General features: G+C 38.2%; 1 protein-coding gene across 2 annotated transcripts in view; it reads right to left on the minus strand.

Annotated features, from left to right (window-relative positions):
- The window catches only part of WDR70 (WD repeat domain 70), a 228,362-nt gene that overhangs the window by 37,693 nt on the left and 166,104 nt on the right, over positions 1 to 24,565 (minus strand). For both annotated transcript variants that reach the window (XM_016142476.2, XM_016142475.2), the window contains exons 11-13: positions 6,370 to 6,469; positions 3,633 to 3,717; positions 1,957 to 2,095 (exon numbers count right to left, since the gene is read on the minus strand). In XM_016142476.2, the coding sequence (XP_015997962.1) occupies positions 1,957 to 2,095; positions 3,633 to 3,717; positions 6,370 to 6,469 (324 nt within the window). The remainder of the gene's footprint in view (positions 1 to 1,956; positions 2,096 to 3,632; positions 3,718 to 6,369; positions 6,470 to 24,565) is intronic.

Here is a 24,565-nt window from a genome sequence, read left to right on the forward strand (position 1 = left end):
GTACAGTCGTCCCTCAGTATCTGCAGGGGGACTGGTTCTAGGACTCCCTTCAGATACCAAAATCTGTGGATGCTCAAGTCTCTTTAATAAAATGACACAGTATTTGCATGTAACCTACGTACATCCTCCCGTATACTGTAAATCATCTCTAGATTACTTATAATACCTAATACATTGTAAATGCTATGTAAATAGTTGTTATCCTGTGTTGTTTAGAGGTCAATTTTCTGGAATTTTTAAACAATATTTTCAATCTGAGGTTGGTCGAATATGCAGTTGTGAAACCCAGGGATACTGAGGGCTGACAGCCTACCATTCACTCGTTCAATAAATATTGATTAAGTGCCAGGAAGTGTTGTAAGGACTGAGGATATCACAGTGAACAAAACAGACTAAATTTCTGCCCTCATGGGCTTATATCTTGGTGGAAGAAGACAGACAAAAACAAACAAATATATAATAGATGAGGTGGTGGTTAAGTGCTACGGAGAAAAAGATCTAGCTAGAAAAGCAACTCACAGCAACAAAACAGCGTATTCTGTACAACACAGAAATCCAGCATGTCTTTAAAAGTATAATCATACTTCCCTATCCCTTAATTTATTCATGTTTCAAATTAAATTACAATTTAAAAACACAATACCAAGAAAAATACTGAATTGTACAGTTGTTGAAAGGCATAACAGAACAGCTTACTTCTGGAACAACCAATTATAATAATTTTATTTTTGAGATTAAAGTTGATAGAGTTAAGGGTGTTTTTCTTTGATTCTAGTGTTTTAGTTGGCTCCTGGATGTACCCCAAAAAGTATTATTAGTCTTGGCACATTTCAAATTATGTCATGAGATTAGAATCTAAAGCTTAAGTATTCATCTAGAATTAGTCTCATTGTTATTCCTATATTGTCTCTAACTATATACCTTGGTTTCAAATTCAGGGCCTACAATTAAGACTCCATAGTAATACTAGAACATTAGAGACAGGAGCTTTTTTACTGGTGATTTAAAAACAGTTGTTCAATTGTCTGAATCATTTAAGTGCTTAATACGTCCCAAATGTTTACAAAGAGTTGAAACAACTGGAAAAACCTACATAAGAGCACTGTTTAAGATACAGGATATTACTAAATAATTTGACAATGAGCCAGAGAAAATATACACAGACATTAATTGGCCTGTTTCATACTCAGAAAATAACAATGATTTGCTTCACAATCTAAATAATAATACATATTTCAAAAGACTTTAAAGGAATTTAGATTTTCCTCTGGGGCTCTTTACTATTATTATATTATTTATGGCTCCAGTCTCAGGACATGAATGAATGAATGAATGAATGAATACATGCATGCATGCTGGTGTTTCAGTGCTCACATTAATCTGAAAAGAAAACTAAAGGGTTTTTTTTTTTTTTAGATGTAGAAGTTAAATCTGAAATGTCTTATAAACTTTCAAATAACTAAATAGAAATGAAGCTCATTGGAAGCTGAGTCTTAATGACAACAACTCTGAGAAGCAGAATTCTGTCAAAGTTTCAAGGTTTAGGAAACAATGATGCACTTCATCACTATCTGAAGGCATAACTTTTCACTTTTATCTGCAATTCCCAAATCTTCGCAAACATACGCATTGTGAGAAGCTCATTTCTGTCTTCTACATGACGATCGGCTTCTGCTTTTTTTCAAATTGGGGGGCAGAGGGGGAAACATCACAGGCCCAGATAAATTCTGATTGAAGTGTGGGCCCATAGGAAATACTGGGTCAGAGAAGGGGATATCGTGGATCGGCTAGTCTGCAATGTACTAAGAATTCCTGTGTTGGAGAAAAAAGCAGCTACCATTGCACTCTAAGCACCAGGGCTCATGTTCTATTTAAAAGCCAAAAACCAAAACAAAAGATAGCTAAGAAGCAAACTTCACTTTATTCTCAAGGCAGAGGAGAAAAGAAAATACATACCGCATCCGTGATGTCTATTTCATATACTCTTTGGAAAGTCCTGCGCTCAAAGAAAACAAGTTTGCCGCTGCCACATCCCCTTTGAACAGATGTACCGGTGACTATGAGTTTATCGTCTGGACTGAAACAGCAGTCAGTCCTACAGACAAAAAGAGTTTATAATATAAGCTTATGACCCCACAACAGTGCAACAAAGAGTGAGTTAAATAAAACAGAAACAAGATCATTGTAATAAAAGATAACTCTGATATAAGGCTTACAATTAGTCAAGCCCTTATATTAATTCACTTACTCTTCACAATAATCCTAAGAGGTAGATATTATTACTCCCATTTCACTGATGAGGAAAGTGAGGCAGAGAGAGATTAAATAAGCCTTGCCCAAGATCACAACAGGAAGTGGTGTAGGTGGAGTTAGAACATAGGCTGTCTGATTCCAAAATCTTTGCTCTTAACTTCTACACATTAGAATATGTGTATATATATATATGTTATATATATGTATATATATAACATATATATATGTTATATGTATATATATAAATATACACCCATATATAATTTTTTTTTTAATTAAAGAGAGAATGAGAAAAACTCGATATAGACATCGACAGTATCTATACACAAATAGACATGGTATGACTAATGGCTAAGTACTGATTATTTTGTCCAGTTTTGGAACTATTTTTTTACCACCATCACCTCTCAAATAATTTGAGTTTTGTCAAGTTAGGCACCATGAAATGAGAAGTAGGTTGCACCGCTGGAACTTAATCAATGGTTATGATTCAATAGCTCTTGTTATTAGAGGTCTGGCCATTTGATTCTGGATAATCTAAGACATGACCCAGAGAAGTTATGTAGTTAGCATTACTTGTAGCAGGCATAATAGCTCAAGAAATTCTCATCAACTATAAGTTCATGTTTGTTTGTTCATCTGTTTGTCTTAGCACATAAATGCCATGGGCAACAGATCCTGTTAGAGCTAGTGATCTGTTATAATACAGCTTCTTCCATTTGATGCTCCCACGATCTTCACATTCTCCATTGGTCATTATTTAATAGAGATGTAAAATTTCATTTCTACCAAAATAGAAAATTTTGCTTAGGCATCGATTGTAGGACTTAGAGGTCAAATCCTTGACTACCTCCAAAAACATCTTTAAATACTTCACTTGTCAACTTAGTAGAATGGCAACAACAGTGTTCAGCTACCGAGAACGGGACAGTCTGAATAAGTGAAGGTAACTGAATTATTGACTGGAATGACGACAAGAAAAAAATTAAGAAAATGATACATAATAATGCTTGTGAACTATACAAAATTGTTTCGATGGTATACAACAAATAAGTAGGCCTACCCTATCATTTATATAATATCAAAAGAACAATTCAATTCCTTAAAATATTTTTACTACCCTAAGACCTATGCATGCAACCAATATATACACATATACACACAAACACATGAATATACATCATTTCAACTTAAAAATTTTTTTATAGTCTGAAGAACATGCAAAATGAAAAAATAAAATGCATCCTTCAAAAAACTTATTCGAATTATTCTTTAAGTCCCTTTTCTATAAGATCTATAAGACATAAATTAACAGTAAGGTGAATAAATTTATATTCCATTCTCTTATGCCTCTCAAATATTAAAACTATGCTACTTACATTGGGAACATGGTGGGAAGACCCGAGGCTGAAAAAAGTGGCTTATTAAACTGTCGGATGTCCCATAATTTTAATGTATCATCACCTGGTAGAGGAATGACAAAAAGACAGAAAGTGAATTGTGCGAAAAGAATTAGTTCCAAGTTCAGAGTTTGAAAACTTAGTGTACACAAAGGAAGAAAAAGGAAGGGAGGGAGAAAAGGAGATGCACATAGGCAGGTTTAATTTTATTTTTAACTGTATGGGGAGCTTGAAAGCAGTAGTTGCTAGAACAGTAGAAAGATAAATGATAACAAAGTGGCCTTCTAGAAATTACTTTCCAGATTGATGTAGCATCTGTAAGCTAAAAGGCGAAGAACCCTAGAGAATCTACTCTAAAGAGTGATTTTAGAGCAGATGGTAGTTCCCCTGGTATACTTGAGCACAAACTGACTTCTTACACAGATATTAATTTAACAACCATCAGAATGGAGAATAGTTCAATTCACAACAGATTCTTTTCCTGCTAGTGTGTATGTAAAACTATCCATTAACATTAATGAGAGTGGGCCGTATGATTCCCTTCCCTCCAGTGTAACTCTACCGTGGCTATCATTCTTCACTTTGCTGGGGAGTGCAGCTTTTTCAAGCTATTTAAAGTATAATGAGTACTCTTTTCAGAATCACTTTTTTATATTTCTACAGGGCTACTCAGTAATTCCTGACCAGAATGAAAACAAAAACTCATAAGTAATGTCTTTGTTGTTCTTCCTCCCCAGTGTCCACAGCTGAGAACCTGCCTCAGCCCCTCGAGTCCAATAAAGAATCAGTATCAGGTACAAGTGAGGTGAGTGGAGAGTTCAATAAAAATCCCCATTCTCTCCCCGGTAATCCTTCCTCTGAAACCCAATTTTTGGCAGGTGCACTAATCCACAACTGGCTGGACCAGGGACCTGCATATATTGGGAGAATTTTATCAGATTCACCTCTTTGCTTTAGTCTTAAAACAAAAAAGCTTACATATCCTCATAATTCTCAAACAATAAGAAAACATTAACCTCCACTAAACAGTTTCGCTAACCCAGCAGATTCTGGAGCTAGCAGGAACACCTGACAACACCCTGGGGACTCTCTCTGCTGGATAGCTTTCCAACTGCCATATTCTATACGTCCAGGAAGGAAAATGGTGGAACAGAATATACATGTTGTATTGACAACATGTCACCTAACAGCTACTATAGGGTGGAAGGGGAAAGTAAGAACTATCACCAAAATGACTTTGACTGAAATAGAATTAGCCCTGCACAACTGGGTGGAGGCTGGCCGATTTTAGAACTCTCTGGGAAGAATTTTCAAAGTACGCTCCCCTCTTATTCTCCTCTTCTTTCCCCTCTCTATCTTGGAGATTTGGGTATACCACTCTAAAGATGCAAGAATGAATGGGAGATTTTCTAAGTAGATAATTTATCATTTAAAAAACTTTCTCAGTAGATTCAGAAAAACTCTAGGGGTAAGAACCACATTTGTAAGTAAAGAGTATATACAGTCCTAATCAAGCGTTGTCTTAGGACTCAAGTAGCAGATTAGAATGCATGGATCGAAATACGTATTTTATATATATCCACCTCCGCCGATTTTCCTGTAAATAGGAGATACATGTGATATGTACTTTGATTTAATTATAAGTGAGGATTGTTTGGATATAACAAACAAGGCTTGTCTGGAGGAAAGAAAATCTGAATGTAATTCTCAAGGGTAAAAAGGACACAGACTGGTTAAACTGAGGGCAAAGATGTGCCAAGTCTCTTTATCTCCTCCTCATTTTCACTACTACACTGGGCACCAGGTTGTAAATTCTATCAGAAAAGGACCCTGTCAATGATGGTCACAGTTTATACCCACCACTTGGCATAATGCTAGCTCAGAGTAGTTGCTCAATAAACAGTAGTTGGGTAGATGAATAACTAAATGTAGTGGTGCTAAATTAATTTGGTCTATAAAGTAAAGATGAGATCCTTTATGTGACATTTAAGGCCATCTGTTACATGGCTTCGACCTACTTACGCTGCTGTTTCTTTTCCCTTCCCCAAAATAGGCCTACTGGAAGGTCCTCAGTCATGTCCCACACTTCCCCATAATGCTTTGCTCATAAGCTGCTTCCACTATTCGCTTATTTCCTTCTATCAACACGCAGCTTATCCAAGTGAGAAAGATTTAGCAAAAAATTAGAAACAACCTTTATTAACTATGTCATTGTGGATAAGTAAACTTACAATACGACCACAAAGAACTGGGTAGCTATTAAAAATAACAATCGAGTATACACAACTTTTTTAAAGTAAAGTGAATTAGTGTTTGAACTGGAAAGAAAAAATCAATGGTCAACAAATAAAAGACTTTGAAATACCAGACCCAGAATTATAACATGGTATAAAAAGAGTACAGAACATTATCTGCAACATTCCATAAGATACAAGCAAAGTCATCCTTGTAGACTTCAAATTCTGATGGAATTCGAAGCTGTAATAAAAACTTAGGCACAAAAGTATGTATTTCTAAATTTTACTTGATGCTTTTTAATAAAACAGCATTGTCAAGTGAAAATGCATTTTAAGAAAAAAAGTCAGACTGGCAAAAGTGCATTAACAGAAGCACAGCCAGCTTGACCAAGCACTAAAATATCAGTGTGGCATTTGTTAGAGTTAAATATGATCATTTCACATATAGCAACACATCCAAAAGGAAAATATTAACCTACCTCCACGAGAGGCAAGGACATTACCATCATAGGAAAAAGTCACGCAGGAAGTGTCTGTGCCTGGGTCATGGGCCTGTTTATAGTGGAATTTGGGATGAACCTGTTTGAGAAGACAAAGTGTTACTATCTCATCTGAATTCAGATGAGGACATTTTGTGGCAAGAATATTTCACTTTATTATCTAGAAAACGATATATGTCTATATGTAAAATGTTAATTTCACCTGATTATAAGGAAAAATTCAAAAGGCTTTTAAAAATATCCATTTGCTTTAACAAGAGAAAAAAAAAGAAATAAGGTAAGTCCTAGTAGGAGATATTTTTCAGACTGCCTTAGGAAGCTCTGAGCAACACAAGAACACCACAGCATTTAGTTTTTCGTAACATAAAGTATATCATATAGTTATTGAGATGATTTCCTATAGTTATCTGAAAGAGTAAATATAAATAAAAATCACTAATGAATATATCATTTATTAATTCAAAAATATCACTGTATTCCTAGTATACGCCAGACACTGAGCACATGGTTATAGGTCGGAACTATCTTTAATGTGTCTGTAGGATAATGTCGATGATGATGATGATTGCTAACCCTCATATAATGCTTATTATATTCTAATCACTATATCCTTTACTATCTTGCCTATTTAATTCTCATAATCTCTTTATAAGTTAGGTTCTACTACTATCATCTCAATGCTACAGATTAGGAAACTGAAACTCAGAGATTTGAATACCTTGTCCAAAGTCACACACATAGTAAGTGGCAGAGTTGGGAGTATGAACCAAAAAACCTGCTCTTAAGCACTATACTATACTCTTTCTCTACCGATGCATATTAATGGTCTTTTTATTTTTAATATCACTTCTGCACAGTTAATGATTTATAAAAGTAATTACTACACTAATTTTGTCACTCAGTTATGATTCAGTAACCAGCACAGGCCAAAATACTAGGGAGTCACTTATCCCAGATCCATCAGCCTGGGTAATTCCATAGTGAACCGACAGAGACATTGCTTATGATGACAGCATGTAGGTCACTCCTGAGAGCCACAGGTATAGGAATACAAACGACTCTCTCTCCATTGGTCTTGCAGAAACCCTAACAAAGAATGAGTCACAAAACAGCTCATGTACATTAGCCTCCCAATAATATTGCTGATACCCCATCAGATCCCCAGGTGCCGTGTAGGTCATGTTAAGGGCGCAGACTGGATCCCTGAAGGCAAAGGGGAGCTGCTAAGGGGGTTTTCTCAGTGGAGCAACATGACTGGGTTTGCTTATTTTTAAATCACTCTGGACACGTATGGAGAATAGACTGGGAATATTTTGTTCCTCAGAAAAACAAAACTCTACTACCAACCTCAATAAGGAAAATTTGCCACCTCCTTGTATTTCATTAATCATCAACTGCTAAACTCTAAATAAAGCTTTTAAAAGTTATGGCAGTGGTGACATTTTACCAAAATGTCCTATACTTAAATTTGACCTCCATGCAATTAACTTAGTTTTTTCATTTGCTTTAAATGTTTTGTTTGTTTTTAGCGCTAATAAATATAAATACACATCTAAACAGAAGGAAGACCCACACATGAGTGGTAAGGCGATGTGGTATAATAACTTAATTCAGTCAAAAACTAGCAGTGTAACCAGGGATAAATTAAGCTCTCCAGATCACAATTCTATCTTCTGTAAACTAAATAATTGAAATAGATTTCTAAGGTCATTTACAGCAATATGATTCTTAAGGAGAAGACAAAAGCTGGTAAATACATATTATAATTTGACTAGCTGATCCATATGTACATTTTATTATTAATATAACAAAATAGATCTTGAGTGCCCATATTTGACAATATAAATGCATATACACATATAGATGTGTACATATATATATGCCAAAAAAGTGGGATAAAGAACCTTAGAGGGTGAGAATCCAAAGGAATCATGTATAAACTTCAGCACGAGCCCAGGTGCCATGTGATAGTCTAATTCTAATCCTGGTTGCTCCAGAGGGGATGAGATGCGGCTGTGAATGTGCTGCTTCTTACACTGGTCTTCTCACCCCTGCGCTTTGTACTGGCTGGAGGGAGAGTCTAGGGTTTACAGACATAAAGCTATGCAGTACTCGAGTAAAGAAAAAGCGATCTGTTTCAAAATCAAGGAAAGATTTTGTTGGATCTCATAGGTGAGAGTGTAAATGTCATACAACGAACTGAATGGGAATAATGGATTTTGATACAAGTGATTTTGCCTTAATTTAATTAGAAAGGACTTTGCCTGCTATGCTTTTCTGTCTCCTCGTGCAGGTACTACTTTAAAAGGTCATGATATCGGAGGTTGGGTGTTTTGAAATTTCTGTAATTCATTATTTATAATGTAGAAAGAGAGAATATGTGTCACAAAACGAGCCCCATCCTGTCTTTCTGAATTCCCATGATATTTTCTATTGATAGATTTACATCTTAGTGCAATACCTTTTAAAGTGACGAATGGCTGTATATTAATAATTAAGAGTTCATGGGAGAGGGTGAGATTACACTCAAAATAATTTAATCTACTCCCTCTTTTAAAGGACCTAATAAAATAAAGAGGCAAAATGTCTTCACATGAGATGAACATTTCACGGATTTTGTGTCAAAAGTACTCTTCTATTACTAACTCTACTTTAACCAGTAACAAAATATTATTCCACTGAAATAAAATAGGCAGCCAGAGAGGATCTTAAACTTGCATAAAATACCAATACTTGGAGAGTCCATGATGACAAATACCCGTACACTTTGAAAACAAAGTCATCCTGACTGAAAAACACTTCTGACATAATGTGGGAAATCTAAAACTGCAACTTCTCTTGAACTGTTTTTATAATCATCTTAAGCAAAGAGCATCGTTCCTCAGGGAAGTTGAGTTATTAACTCCTTTATATAGGTTTCCTATTTTTAGGAATGCCTTGTGTTATGATTTGGAGAATATCAAGTCTCAGATGTTCATAGTGATGGAAAACGCAAGCACAAAAACCTAGTTTTAAAGGGCCTGAGATCATACTACAAATTCCCAGCTAGTAAAACTGTCTGTATAGGGCATAAAGCAATGAAGACTTTTGGGAGTTTACAAAATGAATCCATGGGAACCATAACAGTAATGTCAACTTGCACATAATGGGAACGCCCTAAGGGTGTAACCCGACAGCCCAAAACTATAGCCCCTATCTGCGCGAGCCATAAGCATGAGGATGCCACCTTGTGAGGTCCATATAAGCTGAATACCTTAGACTATGCTCAGGCCTAACGCGGCAGCATCACAGACAGTGTGCTACAGCTGAAGACTGACCTTCTGGCCCTCGTGGCCACTGGCTTAGGACCCACACACAGCAGTCTGTGCCGCCAGTCAACAGAGCTCGCTCTGAAGACACCAAGGACTTTCATCCTCCCCCTGCCATGTGAGACTGTTCTTGCCCTCTGTGTGTGTTATGTGTTAACCTGTGTGGGTGCCTGATCGGTTTATCCGAGAGGGTTCCACTCAATAAACCTGGCATCGTGGAAAGACACAAATGTGTTCAAGAGTGTTACTTTGGTAGCCGCTTTTCTAGCTCGCAACACTGTCCCTATGTCACTTCTTAGCAGAAGGTTATGGAGCCTCTTAACAGTAGAAAACACACTCCATAACAGTTCATTTCTGGGTGGATCTAATTGGCAACTTCTTTCTGAAACTGGGCCCAAGACTCCTTCCACCTAACATCTACTTATCAGTCCTGGTCCTGCTTTCTGTGGCTATGCTGACCAATTCAAGTTTAGTTTTTCCTCTCTAATGTAGTCTGCCACATTCTCAAAGAAAATATGATATCTTCCACAAAGTCTTAAATATATTTTTTTAAAAATAGTCTACAAAGTCTGTCACTTCCTGAAATTCAAAGCCTTTCATTTTCTGAAATCCTAAACAATCCAAACATTCTATGTTGGCCCCAGCATCGATGAGTTGACATCTAGCAGCTGCCTAGATTCCAATACCTTTCTAATGCAGTAGTGTGTGTTTACCAACGCCAGAGGAAAGAGAGTCACAAAATGAGCAAAATGTGTTTTGTAATTAATAAAAATAGTGGAATAAACTATTTTAAGTGAGAGAATTTAAATGAATTGCTAGGCTGAAAGTAGAGAAAAATCTAATAGAAAGTTTACTGGTCCTAGAACAAGCTGACTTGACCTCAAATTTCAACTTACTACATTTTAGTTTCACTTTAGTTTGATCCTGATCAAGTTGTTTAATCTTTCTGTTTAATAATCTTTAAATAACATGCCCCACATACTGTCCCACCCCTACCTTTCTCCTCACCTCCCAAAGGGACTGAGTTATATTTGACCTACTATAACCCTGTCTTGTGTCAATACTACAAATCTATTAAGTCTATAGTAGGTACATCCTCTCAGAAAGTTGACAAAATGCAACTATGCTACCGAAACGTAAACTCTAAGAGCAAGATGAAGCAAATGCTAGGCTATCTAACAAACTAGATGTAATAATGTTTGATTATCCTCTCAAATCTACTCCTAGGACTCTCCCTCAATTGATATAAATTTTCTTTCTCATTCATAAATTTTCATTCTCATTTCAAGCTTAGTGATAACCAAGCAATCCAATCAATTCTCTATTTTCAATCACATGTAAGTCTTACTTGCTGTACCAGGATTAAAAATATGCTTGGATTTTTTTAAATGCCAACATTAAAAAACAGAATAAATATAGATCTAGACTGAATATAATTTCCTCATGGTTCTCTGATTTTGGAGACCTAGAGTAAGGATAATGTGATTAGATATACAAAAGTATAGAAACTGTCACATAAAGGTGCTCCAACTCCCTGTTCCCAAGAAACCTTTGTTTTAGTGAAGGAAAATGGACAATAAAACCCCTCCAATCGACTCTCGAATTATTTAAATTAATATTCAAATGGATATATTGTATGAAAATATGGTATAATGACAAAGAACACAGACTGTGGAGCCAAACTGATGAGTCCGAATCTAGGCTCCACCACTTACCGTCTATATAATCTTGGGCTATTTAATCTCCCTATGTCTCTCTACACCATCTGTTAAATGAGAATATTAATAGTACCCAGGTGTTGGGAGAATTTAATGAGTTAATGCAAGTGTGGCACACCCCTCTGCAATATAACTGCTGTTCTTTTCAGCTAGATGTGGTATCTATTTCTCTGCACCCTGAGTCTGGGTATGAATATGTGACTCACTTTGCCTCATGTTGGACATGTAGCCATGAAAATGTGCTTCTCAGATCTCCCACTGTGAAAAGCATAACTGACTGACACTCACTGCCTCTGTGACTAGGCCAGGCTTTCCAAGGGCTGCTCCCAGCCAGTGGCTGAGCACAGGAGATAAAGAATTCCTCATTAGCCTGACTGAAACTTTCTTGGCACCGTGCTATAGTCTAAGACTTTTTCTACACAACCCTCCTTTTTTCTTTTCTTTTAATATAACGGTTTTACTGAAATATAATTTACATACCATGGAATTTGCCCACTTAAAGTATGAATTGAAGTTCACTGTTTTCTGATACTTTCAGAGAACTGACAAACATCATTACAAAATCAATTTTAGAACACCGCCATCGCTCCCCACTTTCCCCTGACTCTTCGACCCTAAGCAACCACTAACTGAGTTTCTGTCTCTGTATATTTGCCTATCTGAACTTATAAAATCATACGATATGCTATCTTTTGTGACTGGTTCCTTTCACTTAGCATGATTTTGAGGTTCATCCACGCTGTAGTATGTATCAGCACTTCATTTCTTTTTATTGCCAAATAGTATTATATTGTCTAGATGTACCACATTTTATTCATTCACAATCTTGAGCTAGTTAACCTCCCTATACCTCCCTATGCCATCTATTAAATAAGAATAATAACAGTACCCACTTCATAAGCAGTTGGGAGAACTGCATGACTTAATGCAAGTGTGAGACTCCTTTGCAATATAACTTGGCTGCTCTTTTCACCGAGATGCAGCATCTCTTTCTCTACACATTGAGTCTGAGTGTGGACATGTGCTTACCACCCCTTCTTTCCTCTCTCTTTCACAGGGGTATGACCTGCATCATGCTCTGACTCTCCGGCCATCTAAGGCTCCCTCTCCACTTCCCTTTACAGGCCTTTCACCAATAAATCTCTCATATCTTTACTCCTGTCTTGGTGTCTGTTTCTCAGAAGACACAGACTAACATGAGTGGTGCCAGGAGTGATCTGACAACACAGGTGGTAAAATAAGAATCTAGGGGTTCCTCATGCATTGCCTGGCAGGTAAAGAGGATATTGTCCTAAGTGGAATATGGAGCCCAGACACACCATAGCACTTCGTAGTGCTTCAACCGCTCCAGATTTTACTGGAGGTGACCTCGGAAAACTTCCCATGTCTTTTAAATGCCTACAAAGACAAGATTGTTGTATGGTTACTGCTAAATCATATGGATGCCCTATAGAGGGACAATAAGAAACTGAGGATCATTAACAGTTAAAGACTAAGTGGGAGAACCAGAGGGCCACTTTAGTAGCTTTCAAAGAGGCCCTCGTCTCCTGTGGTGGAGGAGCAGACACAGCTGAGCAACGAAAGCAATCTGGTAGTTAGATGTACAGAGTTCCAGAGACTTTTAAATGCTCAGCCCAGGCAGGTCTGTTATTCTAAGGTCAGGGCTCTAGTTGGGAAAATTTGAGATCAGGAAACATAAGGACAGGATATTTGCATGGATGCCCATAGGATGCTAGATCTGAAGACCTCTCCCCCGACCCCTGAGCCCTCACAGCTTACAGAAGAGTCCAACTCTTGCCTAGTAAGAGCTAGAACTTCCTTTATGCTGGACGAGGCTACTATTCCCACCCCCAAAAGGCAGCAGGTACCTTCTCTTAGGACCTGCCTCTACTTTCTCTCCCGGATGCTAGGTCAATTACTGAGCTGACACCCAGGATTACCCAGCTGTGGAAGTGGTTGGGCCTGATAGGGGTGGAAAGAGATTACACATCAAAAGATGTAAGAATTAGCTAGCAACTACGAGCAGAAACCATAAAGTACCTTGAGTTTGGATTCTGAGAATGTGTAATCAAGGGGACTTTGATATAAGACTACATAAGCAGGATTCATTGATTTGGGGGCACATTTTTGGACAAGGACAGCATAGGATGGGGCAAACTTGCTGCTAGGATGCTATTAGAGGCCTGAAAAAGTGACAGTCAGTGCTGAGTAAAATAAAAGCACTCCCACTAAAATAAAAGCCCTGGCAGAGACTGAGAAAAGAATAAGAAGGCTGGGGGAAGTGGATATATGATGTCAAACCAGGAAATGCAGAATATTATTTTTCGTGGGAGGGCCCAGAGGAAATATCATTCATCAAGGCCATCGGGAATGCATCGGTAAGAGGGAGCCAGCATCACCAAGTTCAGTGGCGGCTTACCTCCTCAGCCCAAGGCCAATGCCACAGAGCTAGGCCATAAATATGCATGGGGATGATGAAGCCCTGAGTAATAAAATTCAAGTTTCAGTGAGTGGTTAGTTGCTAGAAACTAAAAAGGTGCGATTGATAATGACTGACAAGGTCAGAGAGGCGACCGAGGGGGGCTTGATGTGCAGGGAGTTGCAGAGATGGTTGACAGAACATGGCATTCTAAAAGCAGAAGAGATGGGCAGACGAGAAAGGTACTGCTTAGTATCTACAGTCAGAAAGAGAAACAAATGGAGCAGGAGAATCACCCCAATAAAAAATCATGATCCCCTGTTCTATTTCCATATCAGAACCTATTTTCAGCTAAGGTGCCTATTGACTTATAGAGGTAGCCAGATTCCTAAGAGGCAACACTATGCTACTCAGAGGAGCAATAATTCTAGTCCTTCCACAAAGGGATTATTGCTACAGACTTAAGTAGTAGTTCCAATCTGCTGAATGAGATAGCAAAGCTAACGCAGATTAATAAAGCCTTGGGGTGACTTTGGCTCAAGGACTTCCCATTGGCCTGGCCAAAGCTTTCTTAGAACTGTGAGCAGTCTTAGGTTCTTCCTAGCCAATCCCCCTCCTTTCCCTCTTTCCTTCATAGGGGTCAGACCTGTATTGCCATCTGATACTCTCGAGCCTCCTCTGGCTCCCCACCTACTTTTCCCTTACAGGAGTTTTGGCAATAAATCTCTTACATATCGAATGCTGCCTTAGCATCTGTTTCTTAGCATCCCTAACAACAGAAGACATTAACAAACAAAACACAAGCAGAGAATCACAGAGGCATATACATTGGGATTTGCTCTCTTGCTGCTTTTGGAACACAGCCATCTTGTGGAAGAGCATGAGCTAGCTTCCTAGATAACCAGAGACACGTGCCCAGCCATCCCTGTAGCACCAGCTAACATTTAGCCAACAGTGAGGCACGTGGGTGAGGCCATCCTAGACCATCCGGCACATATTGAGTTGTTACTTAACTGCAGAGGTAATAGAGAACCCATGAGAAATCAGCCAAGCCAGTTCAGAGCAGAAGCACTGTCCAACTGACCCACAGAATCATGAAACATAATAAATGGTTGTTGTTTTAAGCTACTAAGTTTTGAGGTTGTTTTTAATGCAGCAGAAGTTAGCTAATGCAACATATAAAGGATGTGATTAGTGCTTGACATGATAGTAAACATGTAAATGTTTGCCCTTATTTTAAGTTAGATGATACTATAGGAACATTAATAACTTTTAAAGAAGGTTGGTTCTCTCTCCCCTACCTTAGTATTCTACCGAATAATATCTAACATAAACTAGTCCTGCAACCCTAGAATTAAAATTTATTCAACTTTATCTTGTCTTGTTTTCACGCAGTTACTACATTTCTCTCTTGCCTTTTTGCATCTGCCTGTGATAGCAAACATTCTCTTTAGCAATGTTTCTTAAGCCTTGCTATGGTGCTTGGCATACTCACTGTTTCTAAGTAGTTGTTTACAACCAATTGCAGCTCAGTAAAGAATATTCTTCTGTATATTCTTTAACACCGAATAAGACAATGATTCCAACAGACAATATTGGAACGAGAGAAGAAAATGCTTGGAAACAGCTCATTCTTAGAGAACGTGGAAGGAAAACTGTGTTTAAATTGCTTTTCTTTATGATACTAAGATGAAAGCTCTTTCCCCACATTTCTGATTCTTTCAAGTAGGTCAGCCTCAGATTCTTTCTTTCCCAGGCATGTCATCTGAACTCCAAGAACTCCAATGAGCCCAAGAGTAGAGTATAATATGTTATACATCACATATCATAGTGCTTACAAGAGGAACATACTTAATAAATACAGCAAATGAAACTGAAATTTTGAGTACGTTTCAAGGAAATATATTTCATACTAAGTTGATAGTTTTCCAAGTGTCTAACTTTTTTAAAAAAGATAATTATTGTTCCAGCCAAGAAGTTTTTCCCTTCCCTCATTTCTTCCTCCCTTTTTTTTTAGAAGAAATAATTTAAAGACCAAAGAAATAATATCTGATGAAGTACATTCATCATTCCCCACAAAAATGTGATAATAAAATTTTTAAGATTCACATTTACAATGTCAACCGCATTTACTGAGGATCCATTATACACACAATGAGAAAACAAATGGAGAGACAACATGGAATTTTCTCCAAATGATGTGCAAGTTGGGAAAGGGAAAGAAACTTGTAAAAACCCCTTATTCTTTCATAAAACACTTACTGCATCAACTTAAGCCAGGTTTAGAGAGCATGACAATCACTAAAAATTAGCCTCTGCCATGGTGGGGAAACTCACAAGTAAGGAAAAGACAGAGACTGAGAGAGACAGACAGAGAGACAGACAGAGAGACACAGAGAACCTGCGGGAGTGAGCGTGTATGACCGCAGCTGAACTCTGCAGCAGAGCTCTCCACTCTTAGTCCAGGTTCACTTTGTAAACACTATGATTTCAGAAAATAGCTATGACTTAGCATTTATTTTTCAACTGTGTTTGGCAAAGAGAGAGCTCACTCTTCTTTTATAACTAGACAGTGTTGCAATTACATGCCTGTTTGGTCATCTCAAATCAGGTGACCACAGTGTGTGACCACCTTGGGCTCTATCTGATGACCAGCTGGAAGCTGCAGCTGCAGGAGAAAGCTCAGCCCCTGAGACGTGAGTCACAGGCAGAACATGACGCCACTGCTCTGGAATCTGCTGGCTCCCCATGTGCTTGCAACTTGAAATTCAAGGTGTTTACTTTAGTCTATAAAACAAACCCCTTATGGCTAAGACACAAGTTACCTTCACATTAATCTTTCTTCTTATAAACCCCAACTGAGATCAGTAGGTATGCCAGTTAGGCACCATAGCATTATGCCTCAGAAACTTAGATGTAAAAATGTTAAAGTCCTAAAGAAGACCCATGCTTTTAGAATTTCGAGAGACGTGAAATGAAACTTTGGACTTTGACACTCCTTTATAATCTTGAGACCTCATATAGACATTTAAAGATGGGGATATTGTCTGTTTTGACCATTTAAATACCCGGTATATTTTATTGTTGTGATTTTAAACAGAGTATAATTTTTAATGGGGAAAAGTGAGGAAACATAGAATTTCATACGATAGTCTATAGATTTCCAAATGAGGATATCACCTAAATCACCAAAAGGAATGTTTAAGAAGAAAGTCCTTCCAGAGAGAAAGTCCAAAAGCGGGGTTTCCCAGAGGATGTTTTGTGTAACATCATTATATTCAAGGGTGAGGTGGTGGGTGGGGGGTCTCTCTCAAGCCAAGTAAGTCTGGGAAACTAGAGTTTATTTGCATACCATGGCCTTGTCTTGAAGATTCACAATGCACATTAGTATATTAAAAGCCAGAGTCTTTTAAAGAGTCTTAGAATAAATCAACCTCTTTAACATTTCCAAAACTTATTTGACTATGGAACTTTTTTTTCCCAGATAGTATGCTCTAACATAGATAAGAACTTTCTCTGGATCTTAATTAAGGAAATATGTATCTAGGACAAGGGTGAGTAAACTTTTCCTGGAAAGGGCCAGACGGTAAATATTTTAGGCTTTGAGGACTATACAGTCTGTGTTGCAAATGTTCAGTTCTGCTACTACAGCATGAAAGCAGTCACAGGCAATATGTAAACAATTGGATGAGGCTGTGTTCCAATAAAACTTTATTTACAAAAAGAGAAGTTAGGCTGGATTTGGCCCACATTTGCTGACATCTGATCTGGAGAGAACAAAAATTTTATCAAAAGACATTTTATCTGTAAAATGATTGTAACAAACTAAAGGCATCCTTGTGATGCAATAATAATTTTAACTTTTAACACTAATGGTAGTAGCAATAATAATGACAATAGGTACATTTACTGAACATACTGCTACTTCGTGCAGTAAAACATACACCTTCTAATTTCATTCTTAAAATGTGCCTCCTGTGGTACGTAATTATTATGTCATTTTACAAAGAAAAGACTGAGGCTCAGCGAGGTAATTTGCCCAGACATATGAATAGTAAATTGTCAGAGCAAAAATTTAAATCCTGATTCTAACTCTAGAAACTAATCTAAAACATTTTTATTTATCTATTTCTAGGTATTTTGTGTGTGAAAATGTGTGTTGGGGGGAGGGGGAGAGGGAGGGAGGGAGGGAGGGAGGGAGGGAGAGAGAGAGAGAGAGAGAAAGAGAATCTGCTGCAATGTTTTACCAGGCTTCTTTTAAATTTGGATAGATTATTATAGTAATGGCCCTAAATGAAGTGTATTTCCTTACATTGCCAGGAAGGGCAGTACAAAGAGAGAGATGGATAACATGAAACATTCTTTTTTTCTCCTTCCAACTACGTAACACATTTTTACACTTTTAGTGAGTTCTGAAACAAACTCTACTACGAATGCCACCTAAGGCGGAAGCTAACAGTCTTTAAACATTAACATGCAGTAAAAATCACTAACCAGTCATTTTTCACCTCCCTCTAATCCCATTCAATGGAATCTGGTATACGAAAATAATAGCTAACATTTATTGGGCATTTACTATGGGCTAGGCACTGTCATAAGTGCAAGGTATGTATTAACCCTTGAATCTTCCAATGGCCTTATGAAGTAAGTACTGTTATTATCCTCACTTTCCAAGGAGGGCATGGAGATACAGAAAGGTAAGATTAATAGCCCAAAGTCATGTGGCCAGTAAGTGGCAGCGCCAGGACCTGAGAGCCCAGGCAACCTGGCTCCAGGGCCTGCACTCTGTACCACCTCTCTACACACGCACCCTCACAGACCTTCTGACTTCAGTCTCCCTCTGCTCTGCCTCCCCCGCCCTCCCCCGGTGCAACGCGGGCGGGCCTGGACTCTGAGCGGCACCCTTTCTCTTTCCTTACTAGGCCAGTCTGCTTCCCAACTACCAGTGGAATTTGAAGGTGAAAGGCGCAATAGTAGACGTGCACTACACTAGTATCTGGAAACAGATAAAACCATCATCAGTGACCAATCCCTATTCTAGGTCACTAGCTAAATTCCGTCCATAAGCATCGCTTGACTAGCCTTTACTCAAGATCACACCAACAGTCCCTGAAGTAATTTAAACCTTGGTAAATAACACAAGTTGCAGCTGGCAAGGAGGAAATCCCACTAACTGCTGTGGATCTCCTTGGCTGCTCCTTGCGTGATGGCACCTTTTCTCCTCCATCTTTAAAGTCTGGGGTAACAGGGGTTAGGGATCTTAAGATTGTCTATATCACATAAGAAACACAAATGTGAACACAAGTGCAGCTTTCAATTCAGCTCTTTAACTGAAGGGGAACTTGAAAGACACGATGCCAGCACCGGAAGCACAGTGCAGCGGAATGACCTGCCTAGACAGGAGGGAAAGCCCGGCGGTTCCCCCTTTGAAGTCCAGCTGCCTGAGATTCACTGGCAGCCGACCTTCAAAGCGAGCCGATGCTTCCTTCCCTCAGCCTGGCCGCCAAGCTTCCCGGGCAGCTGGGCAGATTTAGCCGCTCTCTGCCCAGCTGTCTGTGAACTCTGGCAGCCAGTTCAAGTGAGGGATAGAGAGGTGGTGGAGAAGGGAGGGGGAGGAAGAGAGAGTGGTAGGGGGAGGAGGGTGGCGAGCACAGTGGCGCCAGGGCAAAGAGGATGCTACATTTCCTTGGAGCCAACCTTATCAATGTCAGTCAAAAGACCAAGCTTCCAAGGGAGGCATAATCCAACTCCACTACAAAGCAACTTCTGAGTGACCAAGAGATTTCAAATACACTTTCCTTCAAAAGCTGAGTGGATCTCAAATGCACTCTTCTAAAGAAGGCCCAGTTGCTGCAGAAAACAGTCCAATCTCTGCATAGGGATGTAGGGAACAAAGCTAAGGTCAAAAAGAAAAAATACACAGTCCTTAACCAACTTTGATTTTCTAGCATGTGAGTTTATGCTTCTTGGGGACTTTTGGGGTTCTTTGCCAAGTCTGTTGTGGCAGCCCTTCTGTTCCCCTGGCAGCCAATAGCTGAGACCGCTTATTTGTTTCTGTGCCTGTGCAGCAGATGCTTGGAGAAGACTGGTCCATTTAACATAAACATTACCAATGTGTTGTGATGTTTCTGCTCTGGAGCCACATGCTTCAGTAGAACAGAGTGAGTGTTATCAGCTGCAGGTGCAAAAGGCATGCAGAACAGTTCGGGTAGTGATAACAAACTTTCAAAGGAAGTCTAAAAACAAGATCTTAAGTTTGGCAAAGTGGAAGACAACGAAAGCTACTAAAATATGAGGAAAAGGAGACAAAGAGTTGAAGGGTCATGAACAGAACAGCAGATCATCAGATATGCGTTCAGATGGAGTTCTATGGTAGCTATAGCTATGTGCAGATGGAGGAGAGGGATACTGGAAGCCGGGGGAGGGGGGGGGGACGGGAAGGGTGGTAATGGGATGACCATAAATTTCATGAACTCTTTTCCATAGTTTTGTACAATTTGTTTAGAAAAGGAATGTATGGATGAGCTTGTAATGTGCACACTGACAATATGAAGAAAAGGCCTAAATATTCGGATAGGCTATATATTTTCACTAGTTACTAACATGTCTCCTCCCTGCTCTTTAGATCTCTTTAAAACTATATGAAACAACAGCCAGCATTAAATACAGTGATATCAAGACCTATAAAACATCTGAAACCTATTATCTAACTTTAAAAGTAAAATACTAAGCCTAGAGAAGAAGCGCCAATTAATATTTGCAGAAATTAGTACAACTGTTTATTCACTCATTCTACAAATATTTATGGAGTCCTTGCTATGTGCAAGGCACTATGTTAAGTGTCGCAAATAAGTAACGGATTAGTAAAATGGCTCTTTACTCTCAAGATCTGTCTAAAAAGAAAGGAAAACATAAAAACGAGTATTTGCAATGCATTGTCTGATAAGTACTGGCAGTATTCACAAATCGTATAGTAAACTCACAAAATAATGGTCAGCTCTACCATGGTAGAATAATGGTGACACGTTGGGAATGGAGAAAATCAGGTGAGGCTTGGTTGGTGAGGATTCTTGACTGTAGTCTTTGAAGGTTAAGAGGGAAGAATACAAAGAAAAGTTGCCACAATAGAACCTCAGAATACAAAAGGCTCAGAAGTGGGAAATCGCACATTGCTTTTGGAACTACAGGTGGTACTAAGAACAGACCCATAGCACAGAAGACTGAAGAACCAGAAGTCAAATCAATAGCCTCAGGTGTTCTATGGAGTTTGCGTTTGTACCCTATGGGCAATGTTGAGCCTCTGAAGAGTTTTAAGAAGAAAGAGGTAATATGATCATATCTATATTTTAAAAGACCACCCTGCAGTAGTGGAAAAGACAACCTGGAAAAGGGAAGACTGAGGATAGGGAGATGAGTTAAGAAACACCTGGAGTGGTCCAGGTGAGAGCAGATGAGAGCTCGAAGCTGAGTAATAGTGGAGTAAGTCTGAGAACAATTTCTGTTGATGCCAGTGACTTTGGTATGGGAGGTTTAAGTGAACCTGTGAAGTGGACGCAGCAAATATTCTGGGTAGGAACCTAAAAATGAAAGAAGAGTTGGAGAAGGCTTTTGTTAAATCAAATAAATAAAAAGCATAAACTTGAGCATATTTTCTAGGAGCCAACAGAGACGAAAAGGATAAAAATACAGGAAAGGGAGCAACTGATAGAATTAGGTCTCAGAGGAAACAGGAAGGACACGATGAAGCGCACAGGTGGAAGGGCTGGTGAGGAACTAGAAGAGAAAGACCTCTTCCTTGGAGACTGCAAAAAAGGAGGCTGAGACACCAAGGAGGTATGAACAAAGAGACTCATTTATATAAATGAGGGTGAGGAGTCTGATGGAAGTCCAGTCTATTGTCCTTATTTTTTTACGGGAAGGAGGGGACATAACTGAGTAGGAAGCAGAAGAATGTAAGATGAACCAGAGAAGAGCTAGGTAAATCTGAAAATACCCGATGAGAAGAAATGACAGAGAATATGGGGCAGGAAAAAGAAAGCGATCACCGAAGGCAAGAAGCCCAAGAAGAAAATGTGTATCATACATCTGGAATGGTACCAAGCTGCAAAATTGTGGGTTTTATGGTACCACAAAAACAAAAAACAAAAATTTAATCTTAAATAAATAAATACATAAATAAACGAAACAAAACGAACAAAAAAAATTTGTGGATTTTATCAAGATGGGCTTAGGCCTAGAGGAAGGAAGCAAAGGAACCATGCTACTGGGATTGCAGAGCAGAAAACAAAAAATAAAGCATGGTTTACATTCTTGGTAAAATGTATACTGCAGAAGTCAAATGATTTTTTTGGCTTTTCTCCAAGGACTGCACCTTAGAGTTAACTGGTTTCAATTTGTGTTTTTGCTCCAAAAGTCAAAGATGAGGTCAGTGTAATGCAACTTTAACTTGGCAGCTCTATTACGAAATAAAACTTTTCTCTCTTTTTTAAATGTACAGCTTATTAGAGAAAATGGCTTCACAATCGAAAATGATAGTATTGATATTTTGCTTATTCTGAGCACAGCATTAACTTATTTCCAAAAAAAACAAAAACAAAAACAGGCATTCCAATTTCACTCATAAGAAATCAACTTGAGGCAAACACGTATTAGTTGATTTCTAGGTCTGTGGCATTATGTCCCACTTGTAGGAACCAACACAAAAACACAATCCCTGCCTTGAGGTGACTGTACGCTCATCCCTATTTTAAGAGCTTTAATAACTCTTTTTACTTGTGAAAAAACTTACATTTCCTTGTTTAAAAACTTCTTACATTTCCTTGTTCATTACATTATTAATAATCCTGATGATGTGACTCTTTCAACTAAAATCACAAAAGTGAACATTGACCAAGCAGGGAACTGTAGGAAGAAAACTTTCTTTAAATAAAGGTAATTTCATTTCTTTTTTAATTTGAAGAAGAGAGAAGATGGAAGGAGCAAAAATTTACAACAACCTACAGGCATTCAAAAAATTAAAGATTTCAGCTTCCTTTAATAAACTAAAAGATCTAACAACACATTGCAACAACAGGCTGATGAAGAATGTATTTGGGAAAACCGCCCAGTTTTCACCTGTGTTTTTCCTTTACTACTCACACATAACAGTTCACTTCTGACACTTCTGATCACCAAATGCGTGCGGGGTTTTCCACACACCAAGCAATTCTCCACAACAGCTCGGTATCCCAGAATTTAACTCAATTCTGTCTTAAAATAAAAGCCATGTCTGGCAAATGGTGGAGAGAGGGCAGGTATGCTAGCTGTTACTTTTGCCAAAACCCTGAATTTTGGCCATTTGTGGATTTCTATATTACTCATTAATTCATCCACTCTCTAAGCACTTATGAAGCCCCTGATCGTGAAGCTATGGCTGGAGAGACGGCAACTGTGTAGGGAAACTTAGAGCAAGCGGAATGCGGGAGGAGAGCTCTAAGGGCTCAGGCATAGGCAGAGAGAGAGGAGTGACTAATTCTGCCTAGGGGACAGAAATGTTTTTATAGGGGGGAATGGCATTTCAGGAAACTTTTGAAGGATAACTAGGAGGTCATCAGGTAGAAAAGGGGGCAAAGTATATTCTAGGAAAAGGAACATTATTTTCTGAGGCAAAGAGTAAGAAAGGGCGTAGCTTGTTTGGAGATGACAGGGTAGAAGAATATTCATGCTGACCCTTCTCACTACTATCTAGGATTAGAGAGTTGATTCTATTTGAAGTTCCACTGAAAAGGTATCTTCTGTGGATATATAAGTCTTATTTAACTAGTAAATAAAATATTTTATGGGAAAATAAGAACATATGTACCTAAATATTTTCCATTTTCATTGTAAAGTAGAGATAGTGTGGGAGCGTTAATCCATAATCACATTAATCAATTTTCATAATTTTAAAGACTGTTATCTATGTTTAATTAAGAACCATGAATCGCCTAAACAACAAAAATTTTTGGCTTCCTGTCATTGCTCTATATAACTTCAGTCCTAATTCCTTTTTGAAAAGTTATCACGGGTATAAAGACACTTTCATTTTAATATCTTGATTATTAAATATTCTTAATAATATATTTAACATTATTATTATATAATAGTGAACAGTCAGTTTGTGACATGATACTTCTAAGAGAGGGGCTGTCAGAGTGAAAACAGATAGTAATTTATAAAGGAAATAAAACAGTGTTATCCTTTTAAATCTGGATTTGAAGATACTGGTTTCAGTGGAAGACAGATAGACCAGACAGCTGCTGTTGGTCCATATTAACACTCATATTAACTCCTCAATTCATTTAATCAGTTACTGAGTTTCTGCTGTAAATGAGGTGCTACACTGGAACCCTTGGGGAACAAGATAATTAAGACAGGGTCCCTGACCCCCCAAATTTCCTAATCTTGCAAAGGAAGCAAAAATGTATATAACTATACAATTTATATTTCTATGAATAACAAATAATGAAATCACTGGTACAAGCATAAGATAAAGTAATCACCACAATATAGCATTTATTAAACACTTACTATGTGCCGTGCTCAGGGTAAGCACTTTATTTACATTGTTTTATTTTATCTTCATAAAACCCCCATTTTACAAATGAAGAAATAGGTTACATACTTAATAAGAGCTGGGATTTAAATCTACAAAGTCTGACTCTGGAACTTGACCTCTTACGTATACCTGAAACAAAAAAAAATGTTTTGGG

Source organism: Rousettus aegyptiacus, unplaced genomic scaffold (assembly GCF_014176215.1).
Source record: "Rousettus aegyptiacus isolate mRouAeg1 unplaced genomic scaffold, mRouAeg1.p scaffold_m13_p_8, whole genome shotgun sequence".
NCBI classification, from domain to species: domain Eukaryota; kingdom Metazoa; phylum Chordata; class Mammalia; order Chiroptera; family Pteropodidae; genus Rousettus; species Rousettus aegyptiacus.